The 13,981-nt window shown below is 44.1% G+C and overlaps 1 protein-coding gene across 4 annotated transcripts in view; it reads right to left on the reverse strand.

Moving 5' to 3' along the window:
• Window positions 1-13,981, reverse strand: part of meis2a (Meis homeobox 2a) — a 79,618-nt gene that overhangs the window by 55,963 nt on the left and 9,674 nt on the right. For all 4 annotated transcript variants that reach the window (XM_026301073.2, XM_026301060.2, XM_026301069.2 and 1 more), the window contains exon 8: window positions 10,014-10,128. In XM_026301073.2, the coding sequence (XP_026156858.1) occupies window positions 10,014-10,128 (115 nt within the window). The remainder of the gene's footprint in view (window positions 1-10,013; window positions 10,129-13,981) is intronic.

The following is a 13,981-nucleotide window of genomic DNA, read 5'->3' on the forward strand; positions in this document are numbered from 1 at the left end:
TTCAATGCATTCTGTCTGTCTTTAATTTTCTAAATGAGACATCTGCAATCTTCTGCCATAAACAGGGTTGATGTTGGTTGGTCTAACAGTGTGATGGACCTGACTCACAATGTGAGCTCTTAATCGCCTCAGCTTGCAAGTTAATATGCAGCATTAAAGTTCTAGAAGGAAGAAAAAAAGCCCTTCCTCTGATGCTATTAATTAGCAGTGCTCTATAGCTCTCAGCTTTTTGAAGCTCTCCATCTCCTTTTGTTTCACCCTCTCTTTCTTTTTTTTTTGTGCGGCCTTCATTATTGACTTTTCAATTTTCTCCTCACATCCACCCCCTGCACTAGCACTAGCACCAGTGCTTCTGCAGCAGTGCCCAGCCCAACAATACCCCCAAGCCCACTCTCTGAAATGCTGGCTGGGGAGCCCTGAGAGATGGGCCGGCCCTACAGCTCCCACCAGCCCACCACTCACTCCCCATGAGACCCAAATCAAAGAGAGAGGCCCTTAAAATATAACCATGGGTATAATGAGGGTGCTATAAAGAACAATAAGCATATACACCAAAGGATAGAGGGGAGTAAGTGTACAAAAGAAAAAGAGCAAAAACTATAGGAATGTTGGCCTCAAAGTGTTCTTGAGGAGAGAACAACAGAGAGTGGGTGAGAGAGAAAAAAGACAGAATGATACTGTGCTGTGGGAGAGAGGGTAAAGGCCCACAGCCAGTGGTGATGGTAGCTGGGGCCATGCAACTATCGAACCACATATCTGAACCCAAAACAACCAGGGGGTCTGCCGCATGCCTCTGGAGCCGAAGGGAGCCAAAGGGAGCACGACTAATTTCTGCACAACAATAGGCCTGGATGGGCGCCCACACAATGGCAGGTGCTTTGAATAGCAGCAGGGCCCTTGCAGCAGGGATCTTCTCCTCTCTCACTTCGAGGGCTTGAGCTCTGGCTTGTGTAACCTTTCATTTTCAGCCGGGCTTCCTTTTGACTCATAAAGGATGAAAATGATCTCATGGGAGGCCAAAAGAGTAAGAGACAGCCAGGCCTGTGAGGCACAATTCAGACCAAGTTCGTCTGTCTTCTCTGTACATGTGTCTGCCTCCCATTTCTCTCTCCCACTTTTTCTGTCTTTATTCCTAATTCTCATCACTCTTTTCTCTCCTTCAGATTATCTCTCTTTAAATTTTCAGTATCTCTCTCTCTCTTTTGCCTCATTCTAATTCCCAATTTTTTCCACCTCATTCTTATTGTTTTTTTCATCGACTGTATGTGTATTGTTATTTTCTGGAGTGCTTGTGTTTGTTGTGCTGCTGCTGGGCTGTCCTGTAGGCCATGATGCAGTGGTAAAGACAGTTTTCCCCATACCTTAAGAGCATTCTTTCTGGGGTCACAAGGTCAGGCTTCACAGATGTCTCCTGCAGACACTCAGTTGTCTAAGGACTACATCCCTGGGAGTAAGCATTCATACTAAACAATGCAGCTTTTCCCTTTCAGTTTGGAAAATGTTAAATGTTTTTTTTTTTTGTTAGCTTTCTGTTTTCATTGTTTTATTTTTGAATAAAGCTATAAAGTGAGTGTAATTTTTCCAAGGTGGAGGTTTTTTTGTGTTTAGATAATGAAAGAAAGCACTGGTTATCACAAGATGGTGATAAGTGGTGTTTTCTGGCTGCTTTCATTCTTTTAAACACTCCCGTCTCCCTAAGTTTCCTCCAATTGTTCTAATGGGGCCTTAGTCATCTTTGCCTGATGGCAGAGGGAAAGATGCTTTAAAAGGTCCTTTCTTCTCTCAGTGTGTGTTGCCAGTTAAGAAAAATGAAAACATGTAGTAACTGTCCTGAAATCCACACCAGAGGCAGATACGAAAGAAAAAAAGCTACGATAAGCAGGGCAGTGGCCAAACAAAGAATGACCATAAATGAACGAAAAGATAACATTTGAACGAGAACATCCCTGTGAAGACTCAACAAAAATTATAGTGAAGAAAATTCCTAAGCCTAAAAGCTTTCATTAAAGGAAAATCAGCTTCTGCTATTTTAGGGGGCGGAGCATGACACTGGTAAAATAGAAGTGATTTCAGCATTTAACATGCAAGTTCTGCCTCAGAACATGGAAAAGTGTGTAATTGGAGGAACACGTTACAATCCCAGGCACTGAGCTATCCTTAAATGTCTTACTCCTTTTCATCTTGCTTCCCTTTGTTCCTTTTTCCTCTTCCTGCGTTTATGGTGTTCCTGCTTCCCCCTCCAAACATCTCTGTATTCTGCAAATTGATAACCCTCTAAATGAATTATGGTAAATGCATAATGAGGGTTTTCTCAGCTTCAGCCCTGCAGCCAGCCAAGATGGAGGATCTCGTTTGGCATGTTTGATTCGTTTTGTTGCGCATTTAGCCCCAGTGTTCCTTCAGAGTGTTCACTGCTTGGGGCATGTAAATAAGAAATTATCCTTGCTGACTAACATGGCTAATACCTCCTCTGGGGTAATCAAAAATTATTAGATGCTTGCTTCCAGTAAACATTAGGGCTCATGGCTCTAACCACTGTCAAATCACTCACCTCCGCCTGCTCCCCAAATGCCATAAAATGAGTGAACAAAAGTGATCAGGTGTGGAAAAAGCACTCTGGCTACGTGGAAACCCAGAGACCACGGGACTGCTATTATGCCTAAAAAAGCAGCCCTTGGCTTGAAGAGTCATTAAAGCATGTACTAGAGTGGGAATCAGACTAGAAAATGAGCTTATCTTGCATAATGCCCTCAAAAGCTTTGCATAAACGTGAAAGATGTGCGTATGAAAATCAGCAGCAGAGAGTAAGAACTCGGATTGTAACACACTTCCTTTATCATCCTCCCACTCTCTTGGATGGTGGCAACATGGTTAAAACAGTACCTGTAGGGTATAGCTGCTCTGCTCACTTTCAAATATGCTTCAGTGTGTAAACCCTAGTTAATACAAGAGAAAACCACACCGCAACTGAACAAGCTATAGCTGGCCTTGCTAAGCCACTGTGCTTGTGTGCTGCCTTTTGCTGTGATGTGGGGTTCTGACATTAGGAGGAGGAGTATTGGGAGGGTGGGAGTGGTGGAAGAGATTAAAGAGCCAAGGAAGGCAAAAGAAAGGAAAGAAAGCAAAAGAGCACAAGGCCCATTGGTCAAATACAAAAGGGGCGAGAGGGAAAGGACATTTGAAGTCAGGGTTAAACTCCAAATAAGCACACCTTAAACGGTCCTGTGTAAGCTGGCAGTCAGGGTTCTTGGAGTTTCCCTGCAGGTGTGCCTTTGACAGACTTGGCCTCTATAACCTCTCTCTGATCTGATGGGGCCCGGGGTTGAACACATAAGAAACCGGTGGCATCTTGCTGCCTCTGCATCCCATTCTATGTCCATTACACACACGCATGCTTACACTCTCTATAAACACACACAAACACACTGCCAGACAAGACAAGGAGAAAACAAATCTGGTGAGGACTAGAGCAATTGGATTATCACCTCTTAAGGGTGACTTCTTGGCTGACCCCCTTCAGGCTAGCCTGCTGAAACAAGACAGAGAATTTCCTGGGAAAACACTCTCCCTTTAAAGAACCAAAGCACTGTCATCCCTGTGAAAATACAGCAGCAGCAGCATTAATGGACGTGGAAATGCCCTTTGGGACGCACGCTCAAATCCCTTTTAGCCATATTACATCAGACCCGTGTGCACTCCTCTTCATCACCACATGCACTGGAGTAATCAGCCATGGAACATGGGTGTGTAAACCCACTGTATAATGAACTGATACACAGTGCTGCCCTCTGTTTTTTTGGCCAAGAGTCTTTCGGGTAAAGGAAAGAAAAGTCCCCCCCCCTCCCCGTTGTTTTTTTTTTTTTTTTGTTCAATCATGATTACTTCCCTGCAACTGTTTCCTTTCTGCTTTTTAATTATGCTCAGCTCACTCACAGATAAGCTGGTCTTCATCTACTTCTCAGAGAAAAACTGAAAGAGAAGAAAAGAAAGAAAGAAAGAACGTTTCCCCCAAGCTTTCCCTTAATGGCACAAATGACATTCTCCTCAGCTGCTGTCAGAATAATCTGGGTAATTTTTTCCCTATGTTCTCCAAACATTAGTTTGCACATTAGGCTGACCCAGTTAATGTGCCTTTCCTGCTGTGTAGGACCCAGTTCCTGGCCAAGCTAAGCTGGGCTGGGTTGAGCTGGGTCACATCAGGGGCCTGTTCATGATTATGGACCAGAGGGACCAGGCCCCAGCCAGAGCTGAGGCAGAGGGGAGAGAGAGAAAGAGAGAAGGGGTGGAAAGGAGACAATAAGAGGAAGAGTGGGAATAGCTTGAGCTGCAGTGTGGATGGAAGGACAGAGTGGTGGTGATGTTGTGGGTAGAGGACTGTTACTGGAAGTGGAGCTGGCTATACTGGCAATCCTCGCCCTTTTACAGTTATTTTTTCTTTCACTGTTTTTGTGTGTTTTCTCTCTCATGATCTATAGACTCTAGGAACGTAACACAGGATCAGAAAAAAGAAGAGAGAGAGCGAAAAAGGAGGAAGGAAGGAGGGAGCTGAGGGAGCTAATCATTCTCTTTAATCACATTTTGGATGAGGGCCAGGTAGTCTGCGGTACTGAAAGCGAGACAGAGAGGGGTGAGTGAAAAAAGGAGTGTGAGGGAGACAGTAAAAGTGGGAGGGGGTGGGAGAAAGAGAGGTGGAGAGATGAAGGAATAAATGGAAAGAGAGGCAGGGAGAGGATGAGAAAGGGACTTATGGGGAGAGGGGATGAGCCTAAGAGCAGAGCCTCTTGAAACAGCTTGAAGCAGAGCAGCGCCTAAGCAGGTGTGCATATATGCCCATACATACTATGTCTATGTGTGTGTATGCAAGGAAGAGTGACAGCCATTCCCGTAAATGCCGCGAATGCTGAATCCAGCAAGAATCTGGTGTTAGAGCAGAGGCAGGCAGAGATCCATTTTAAAACTATGTGCATTAACTATACTTTTCCCCATAGATAAAGCACTCCACATGAATAATTTAGCCTCTCTTATGCTAATGGGATCATGAAAGTATCCCCTCCGTACCGTGTTTTCTCCCCCTCCACAGCAACTCATCTCGGCTTTCAACAATGGCCCTACCCCTTCCCAACAAACCATCAGACAGACATATTGCACTGTTTTCACAACAGACACTTGACTAACATGGGGCTGACATGTAATGACAAAGCTAAAACTGCACACAGTAGCTTGTGAGAAACACTGGAGCATTGTTGTCCTGATTAACCAGGTTTTCCATTTAAGCACAGCTTGATTCCATTTGCTGTCACTGACAGTGAGACATTGCAAGTTATATGTCGTTTGCACCTCATGGCTTCACTTGGAGGCTTTGCTGTGGTTCTCTGTGTTTTCTTTTAAGAGTGGAAGTGGACATATCCTGTGCGTTCATGTATTTCTTTGGCCTTTTGTTGTTCACCCTCTGCCATCACACTTATAACCATGCACACATGTACAACACAAACACCCTTGTTGCTTCAGCATTGTGTTGCGGTGTGGTGGGGGCACTGTGTAAAAATTATCAGTGCTCCAACAGCTGGGAGTGAGAGCCATGAAACAGCAGGGCTTGGGTCTGCTTTATTGTTTATCTGTTGTTTATGGGCCAGTGTTCAGCTTTAATTACTACACTAAATTAAACTCTAACAGGCACTTAGAGGGAGCCAGCGAACACACGCACATGCATGCCCACACACACAGAAAGATCGTATATTTTATATACACAGACACACCTCACTGATCACTCCAGATTAAAGTATACTCTACTAAAATGTAACAAGGCTTCCATCTTGCGTTTAGCAGAGATTATGGTGTTTTCACTGTTGAGATTACCTGTTTTTCCTTCCTTTTCTCACTGTAGGCACTTTGCGAGCCCTAAGTAAAGCCAAAGGTCTGGAAAATGCTACAGTCAACAGTTCTTGCTCATGCTGTGGCACTCTGGGTGGACACATGGAGTCGTGTCCCCACCAGGAATGACCTCCCCCCCTCTAGTGAGTTCAGCCGCAAAAACCTTGCTGAATGGGGCCCCTAACCAGGGCCAAAGGACCTCACCACACTCCCCACGCATTCACACACAAACACACACACAAATGTACAACCCCATCAAGCGCAGCATGCTCCCTTGGAGTCAAACACTCAAGCTCTCCCTCTTCCTCCCTTTCTCTCCATCTCTGCCTCTCTCAGTCTCTCTGGGGAGTCTGTCTATCCACAGAGTGTAGGGTTTGTTCAATTGCTGAGAAAATGTACAAAATGCTTTCTCCGCTCTTCTGTTGAGTCTTTTCCATCTACAGTAGAATCGGGGAATTGTACAGAAAGCCCCTTTGCTCACCACTCAAGATGTCACTGTGGATTTGGTCTACATGCATAGCTAATAATTGCATCATGTGCACGCACACACACACACACACACACACACACACACACACACACACACACACATATGCAAATACAAGAATGGGTGAAAAACATAACCTACTGTGCTGAATCAGTGTTGGGGGTTTACAGTTCATGTCTCAGTGTGTTTGACTCTACTGTGCTTGGTGTGTGCAAATATGCAGAGTATTTCATCACACTGCTCCATCACACTTTGGTTATTTAGCATATTACAGACACCTGCTTGGAAACTAGTGCTGTCTTAAGGCACGCACATTCATCAAGTTTAACTCCCTGCAACTGATGTCTCTGATGTCTCTAGATAAGCTTGGAGGACTTCCAAGAGCCTGTTAATCAAAATGATGTGCAAACAGAGCCAGTGAAGTTATTGTGTGTTACCTTCTGAACCATCTCCCTTTAACTGCTAAAATTTGTTTATCCAGCCAGAACATAGGGAGTCACTCTCTAAGAGTCAGTAAGTGAAAATGCAGAATCTGCCCAGAGGGTAATAACAGATTTTTTTTTTTTTTTTTTTGAGAAAAGGAAAAAAATGTCAGGAGTTGGGAGAGGTTACAGAGCATTGTGCTGAAACCTTTCTCATAATGTGTCAGAATCTTAACTGGCAATCTTTACTGACAGCTATGAGCAGGCCTCACCTTGGTTTACTGCTTGACAATAAATTATTCCACAAGAGGGGAAATACATATTTGCGTACTTGTTAAATTGTTTTTTGGCACAGGTTCAGAGCAACGCTGAGCACTCAAGTACAAGCCAGATATTCTGGAAGTAAATTGTGTTTGCACAGACCATCTTGAGTCCTTTATGACTGCACATAGACCTACGATACATTCTGAGAAAAATGAATGTGGCTGATATTGAACTTTATGCTATTGTACATCACCTGATATCAGCCAAAGAGACAGGACAAAACAAGCTGAAACTTTTTTGCTGTTAAAGATAGTTTGACTTTGTTGTCGTCAGAAATGGACTGGAGCTCCATATCCAACACACTGATGCTTCTGGATCAATTTTCAAGGTAAATGTTTTTCAAGGCACACAAACAACACACCTTTCAAGATGGAAACTGGCTGAAGAAAGTTGATGTTTTTCTTGGCACATAGAACCAATAAGCACTGTGTGTCTCCTGCACTCTTTCTCCTTTTCCTCCTGTCTTACTCTCTCCATCTATTCTGTCTTCCTCAACTGATCCACATCGTCACCCCTTTTAACAGGGGCCAAGCTGTTAAAGACCCCATTACTGAAGTGAAGCGCACATTTCATATTTTCTCTGTGGACTTGAGAGTGTGGACTACGAATTTTATGTGGAAATGTATTGAGATGTGAGGCAAGTTCATGCGTGGAGTGGAGTGGTGGAGAGGAGGGAAAGGTGGAGAGGTTGGGGAGGGAAGGCTCTGTCAAAATGGAAGGGCCAGAGTCGAGAGTCAGCGAGCGCTTCAAGCGTTAACGTAATTGCAAGAATGTGAAAAATGAGGCGGCGGGGCTCCCGAGCGGAGCGAAAGGTCAGAGCATGCCTCACACAAAACAACTGGCTGGAGGACAGCCTCATTAGACCATTAAATCAGATGCCCTCTCTCTCTTTTGCCTTTTTCTCACTGTACCTACTTTTCCACCTTTCTTACTCTTTTACCTCTGCAATTCAGTGAATCTTCCGTTGCCTTCTAAAATTTATTGTTATATTCTGTGCAGCTTATTTTGTTTTTACCATGAAAACACTTTAAGCTGGTGGAGTTAGCTTTTAGCATTTAGCACTTTTTAGTGTAGGTCAGGCTCTGGCCCTGATCTAGTTTCCTTGGCCCAGTGCAAGATGCTGTACCGTAACTGTCTTTGTCCTGTATTGATCCACTGTTACTGGATACGGTGGGGAGAGGAGTCGATAAGTGCTCTGTGGATTACAGGTCACTTGTACTTATGTGTGTAAGATAATCAATAGGTAGTGCATTTCTTTCTCTCACCCCCCCCTCTCTGTTGCTCCTGCAGTCTTCATCTCCCATCCTACTTGCAATTGAAAAGATGAATGCAAAAACTCCTATCCACTGTCTCCTGACCTGCATTCATATAGTGTTTTAACTAAACATATTACTTCAATGCCAGATAGTCCAACACCTAGTTTACTGCAGTATTACAGATTTTATTTATATATTCTTGTTCACCATTAATTCAATGAGTGAGAAATGTCTTATACACAAACAGTGAGAGAGTAAGTCCAGTGTCATCTGCATTGCTCAAGTGTCCCTGAGCAAGAGACTGTCTGGTATCCTTCACTTCACTCTGTCTGTCCTGGAGAAGGAAAGCAAAAGGACAATTATCTCTATCAGGATAAATTGTCACATTTTTATGAACCATTTCTCCTTTGTGCTTAGAAACATCTTGTTGCTTAGCCATCACCTAGCTTTTGTTCCCCCATCTCCGACTAGCCTGACAACAGCCTGTGATTCAACTAGTCCTGACACAGCCAGCCACAGAGGTCTGCCGTGGCCTTCAGTCTGTGGTCAGTAATGGTTCAAAAGCTGCAACTACTGCCTCTGTCTGAAGGGAAGATGATTTAAACAGCCCCACCACAGACACACATCCCATCGATACATTTGATTGCTTATTGGCAAAGCGATAGCTTTGAACAGATACAGTAAGCGGCTCCACTCTGTGAGAGAACTGTGTGTATTTGCAGTGTTTGAGTGTGTAGACAGTGTGATGAAATTTCATGCAAAACCCCGGACACTGCCAGAGGGCACACACGAATACAACCACAAAACACACATACACACACACGTAGTGCTGCCAGTGAAAGGAGGTCTTGGTGCATTCAAAACAAGGGGAAGGAAAGAACAGAAAGGCCAAGAGCTCAAAATCTGTTCAGGCTCAGGCAGCACATGTATTTAATATAGAATTTTAACTGCACAATGTACTGATGTTAGGCCCCACCTCTAAATTCAAATATGCTTTAAATAATTTATACGTCAAAAGTGATAAGGACCATGACAAAAGTAGAAGGCAGATAGCTGTGACTTATACACTCTCTGTAATAAATTCAAATGCATTTGTTTTGAAATGCATTATTATTGTTTGGCAGGTCGTGTGCTAGATTACACAAGGCTCACTGAGACATAATTAGAGGCTGTTGTGTGAGCAAAGTTAATATGGTTTAAATGCAAGCAGGAACTGGCAGATATATACTATTAATCATCGGCTTTTGTTCTGCTCTCTAAATAGCAACATTTTGGAAGCCCCTTTACTAGCTTGGTGTATTATAGTGGCTGTTGCTTGTATTTGCATGTGACTGTAACAGTGGATAAGAGTGTTCATTTTTAGGTGTGACTATGTGTTTACATGGAAGCCAGTCAAAAAACAGGATAATCCAATGTAGGAAAGGACGAGCTGCATGGATGTATGTGTATACAGAGAAGTACCATCTATTCACTGTACATTTCACATTAGACAGGGTTAAAGTGAAATGTTGGCATCTCTACTCATGCATGATGATTAATGTCCCACCTTGATCTGTGCCTTTATCTATGTACGCATAGCAAGTGCATGCATGGCTATATGTGTGTGTGTGTGTGTGTGTGTGTGTGTGACCGTGTGCGCATGTGCTGGCTCACCTTGTTCACTGCTGTTGTCACCACTCTGTGAAGCGTGTCCCCCGCTGGAGGGCCCCGGTGTGCCGGCTGAGTGTGTGGAGGTGGCGTCATCATGGTCTCTCCAGGAAGCTGGGTTCTGAGGTTTGAAAGGAGAGAAAGCCAACGTGGGATCCATCCATCCATCCGTGCATCCATCCACATTCCCCGTCCAAACCGCAAACCAGGAGCAGAGAGAGCAGGAAGGGGGAGAAGTGGAGGCGAGGAAGTTATAGAGGGAGAGAAACAGAAAGAAAGAGAGACTGTGAGTGTGCTGGAAACATGAGAGTGACATCTGTAAGAGTCCATAGCACAGTGAGGGCCTGCTTACATTCTTCTGGCAAGGCCAAGAGCCCCACTGCCTATTTCCCAGCTAGCAGACAATCAACGATGCCACTATAATCAGAGATGAATAGAAAGAAACTAATGCACTAAAGCAGCTGGCAATAAGTCAAAACACTGTAATCAAAGTGTTTCATTAATGCATGAGAGCAAAACGCAGCACTGTTAATGTGGCGTTTGATTTTGAATGTTGCAAGTAAAGTACTTGTGAGTAATTGTCTAAACACATATGGCAGAGCCCGGTGGAGTTCGTTTATACCATAACCAATTGAGATTTCCGTGTCAAGTGAGAAATATAGAGGTAAAAAGTCCAAACACACCACAGCTACCATTAATCATTACCACTGTCAGAAATGAAAATAAGATATGACAGTGATTCTCCAGCTAATCTGCCAAAAATGTGTACACGCCCACGCTGACAGTGCACGCCCACAGAGGCTTACAGAAATACACTTACGCTTGCATGGTAATGACATAATAGGACAAGAAGCATAAACATACATGCACACACACTCACTTTAATATATACAAACACATGCTGAAAAACAGTGTTAAACCTCTGCTGGCTAAGCTCAAAGAAATGTCCATAAACAAATTCATAGCTTTTAAGGCTGCATTCTTTTGTCCTTCTCTCCATCTATAGTTGATTCTCTCTCCTCCTCCTCCTCTCTTTCCTGATGATTCCCACTGCCTTGTTGGCACACACGGGGAAACGGGATTTTCTACTGTACAGGAAGGGCTTTATCAGTGCCACATGAAGGCAGGCTAGAGGTGGAATTTCCTCTGTCATTCAGGCATCAGTGAGACAGACCGATCACGTCATTTACTACATGCGCGCCTGCAAACCGCTGAGACTCAATCAAACAGACACTCCAGACGAACTCTCACAGCTTGATGCACCTTCATAACTCACACAACCCCAGCTAGTCCTTCCCAATTTAACATAGCACCTGAGCATGATGACAAAATGTTGGCAAACGTAAACCCAGCGTTGTCTGGAGCCTGGGAGAGGCAGTCCCTTGAGCAGAGCCCAAGCCAAACAAACACAGGCCTGCACCAAGGCTTCCCACAAACCTCAACCCACTTCTCAGTTCCCGCTATGGCCTTTTTTCTTTTTACACTCCCTCAAACACACACACACACAGACATACAAAAGCAGAAGAAAATTGTACATGTCACAGAATATTCCAAGAAAGAGAACGTTTTTACCATTTTGTCTAACTTCAGTAGTGTTCCTGATGAATTTCTATTTCCTCTGCTGACACCAGACAGGGGCCTGCCTGCTTTGGTGCACCAGTCAGAGTGAGCTGTATACTGGAGGAGGACAGACAGGATAGAGCCTAGCGGAGGTTTGCAGGGAAACGGAGGCTATAAGACAAGTGACTGCTGAGCTCCCCTGGGTGTGCAGTCCTGATGTGCTGCTGCTTGTTCTGCTGCGGAGGCGAGGCTGCTGCTATGGCTGTGAGCGAGTCCCTTTTATCTGCTAAGTTTTTTGGGGAAGGAGGGCTGTTTTCTCAAACAGCTTGGAGCTGAAAACAGCAGACAGAAACACACAAGGCCCTTCAGACCCTCCGCTCCACTCAAGGCCCTCTCAGCGTCAGCTGTTCACCGGATGGCAATCAGATAAAGAGCTTGGAGAATTACGCAGAAGTGGGGTAAGAATACTGGGTGAACAATAGCCCATGCGTGGGTTTAAGCCCTTCAGAGTGAGCAGAGGGAGAAGTGTCCCTGCTCTGAGAGGGATAGGTGATTGTGTTATGGGCCACTGAGCAACACATGGTATACTTCCCAGGAACATGGTCTGTTGTTATAGTAATTTTCTGTCATTCTCAACACTGCCTAGACAGTCACTAATGTGGGAAAAGTCCATCAACCCTCTCACTAACTCCAATTTTGTCATATGGAACATGGAGGGAAGGAAGAAACAGAGGTAAAAATCCCAGATTCCCAGAGTACATAATGTATTTAAACAGATCTGGGCTCAGTGTACAGGCCGTTGTTGTTCCAAGAGAAGAAAATGACTGGGTTCTGCTTCCTCACAGTGAGACACCCACTGCTGGCCAGACGCAAGACAGAACTGAAAAAACCTTTCCTGCTGCTCTCACACACTCTAGCTTGTTCTCTCTCTCTCTCTCTAACACTTGCCAGCTATGGCCACAGCATGGTTTTAATGCAACAGCAGAATCGATAGGACTTAATTTAGCTATCATTGCAGAGTAATGTGTCATTTTTAATGGTACTAGCACTAAATTAAATTCAAAGACACCTCAGCTAATGGTGTTAAGGGGAATGATATTTTGCTATGATTTGCTACCCAGTGGATTTAATGAGACTCTATGCAGGGATATAGATAAAGGTCTGTTAGTTTGGTTCTTATGGGGCAAAAAGTAGATTTTAGAACTTCATATGACCCAATAATAATAACAGAGTGGATACTAGAAGCAGTGGGAATGCAGGCGATATTTTTGATGAAGCACACATTTTCCTTTTAATACCTGCAAGTCACCTTTCATACATAAGGCTGTCTGCAAAACAAGAAAACTCATATGAAAACAACAGCGTTAACTTTCCACACTGAACAAGGCGACAAAAGCAACAGCCTTTCCTCCCCATGAATAATTTAGTGGGCCTCTCCGAGCAATGGAGGATGCATCATCAGACACCACACCACGCAACACAAACACACACAACCATTTTGTCAAAACCCCCATGGGTCTGATAAAGTTCAAACAAGTTGTAAAAAAAAAAAAAACAAAAAAAACATGCCACCCAAACAGACTTCTTCAACCTACAGAAGAAATCTTAAAAAAAAAAAAAAAAAAAAAAACAGAAGATAAAGTAATAAAGAAAAAAAGGCCTCTAGCCCATGTGACTATTCCCTAAAGCTGGGCATAATTAGGAGTCAAACATGGTTCACTCCATGCTCTTCACTAATTGTGTTAAAGAGCAGTGTTACCAGGAGGAGGAGGAGAACGGCAGCAAGCAAACACACACGCATGTGCAGGCAGGAACATACACACACACTCACACACAAACACAATAGGACAAGATAGAGAATAAGATACAAAAGAAGCGTGGTCTCTAGGGGCAGGCTTTTCTATTTGCTGGGGTTAGCAACTGGCGGCTGATAATACAAGTTGTAATTAATATAAAAGCAGGAGACAATATGGGGAGGAAGGCTTGTAGTGCAGCCAGGCCACAGGAGAGCAGGAGAATGCTGCCGTCTCCTCTGCTCCTGTCCCCAGTTTCTCATTTACAAACACCTGGCTGGCACAATCTCACTTCCCTCCCTGCACTCTGCCTACATCCCTAGGAATTTCAAATAAAATTGATTTAGCGGCATCATTGAATTTTCCTCAAATTCCCCTGGAGCCTGGAGGGAAGGGAAGAAATCTGTTGTAGCAGTATAAGGTAGGCTGAGAACCACAAGCATGGTATGTGTATGTGTTTCTGTATGTGGATGCTGTACTGCCACCGTGAAGAGCAGCTCCGGGGATGCTGTGCTGAACACGCAACAGAACTGCTGACACACCAGAAACACAAGGGCTGTAAATCATAAAGCGAGTTGACATTTCAAGACATATCTTGCCACATGCCATAAACAAAGAAAA

The sequence above is a fragment of the Mastacembelus armatus genome, chromosome 22 (genome assembly GCF_900324485.2).
Source record: "Mastacembelus armatus chromosome 22, fMasArm1.2, whole genome shotgun sequence".
NCBI classification, from domain to species: Eukaryota; Metazoa; Chordata; class Actinopteri; order Synbranchiformes; family Mastacembelidae; genus Mastacembelus; species Mastacembelus armatus.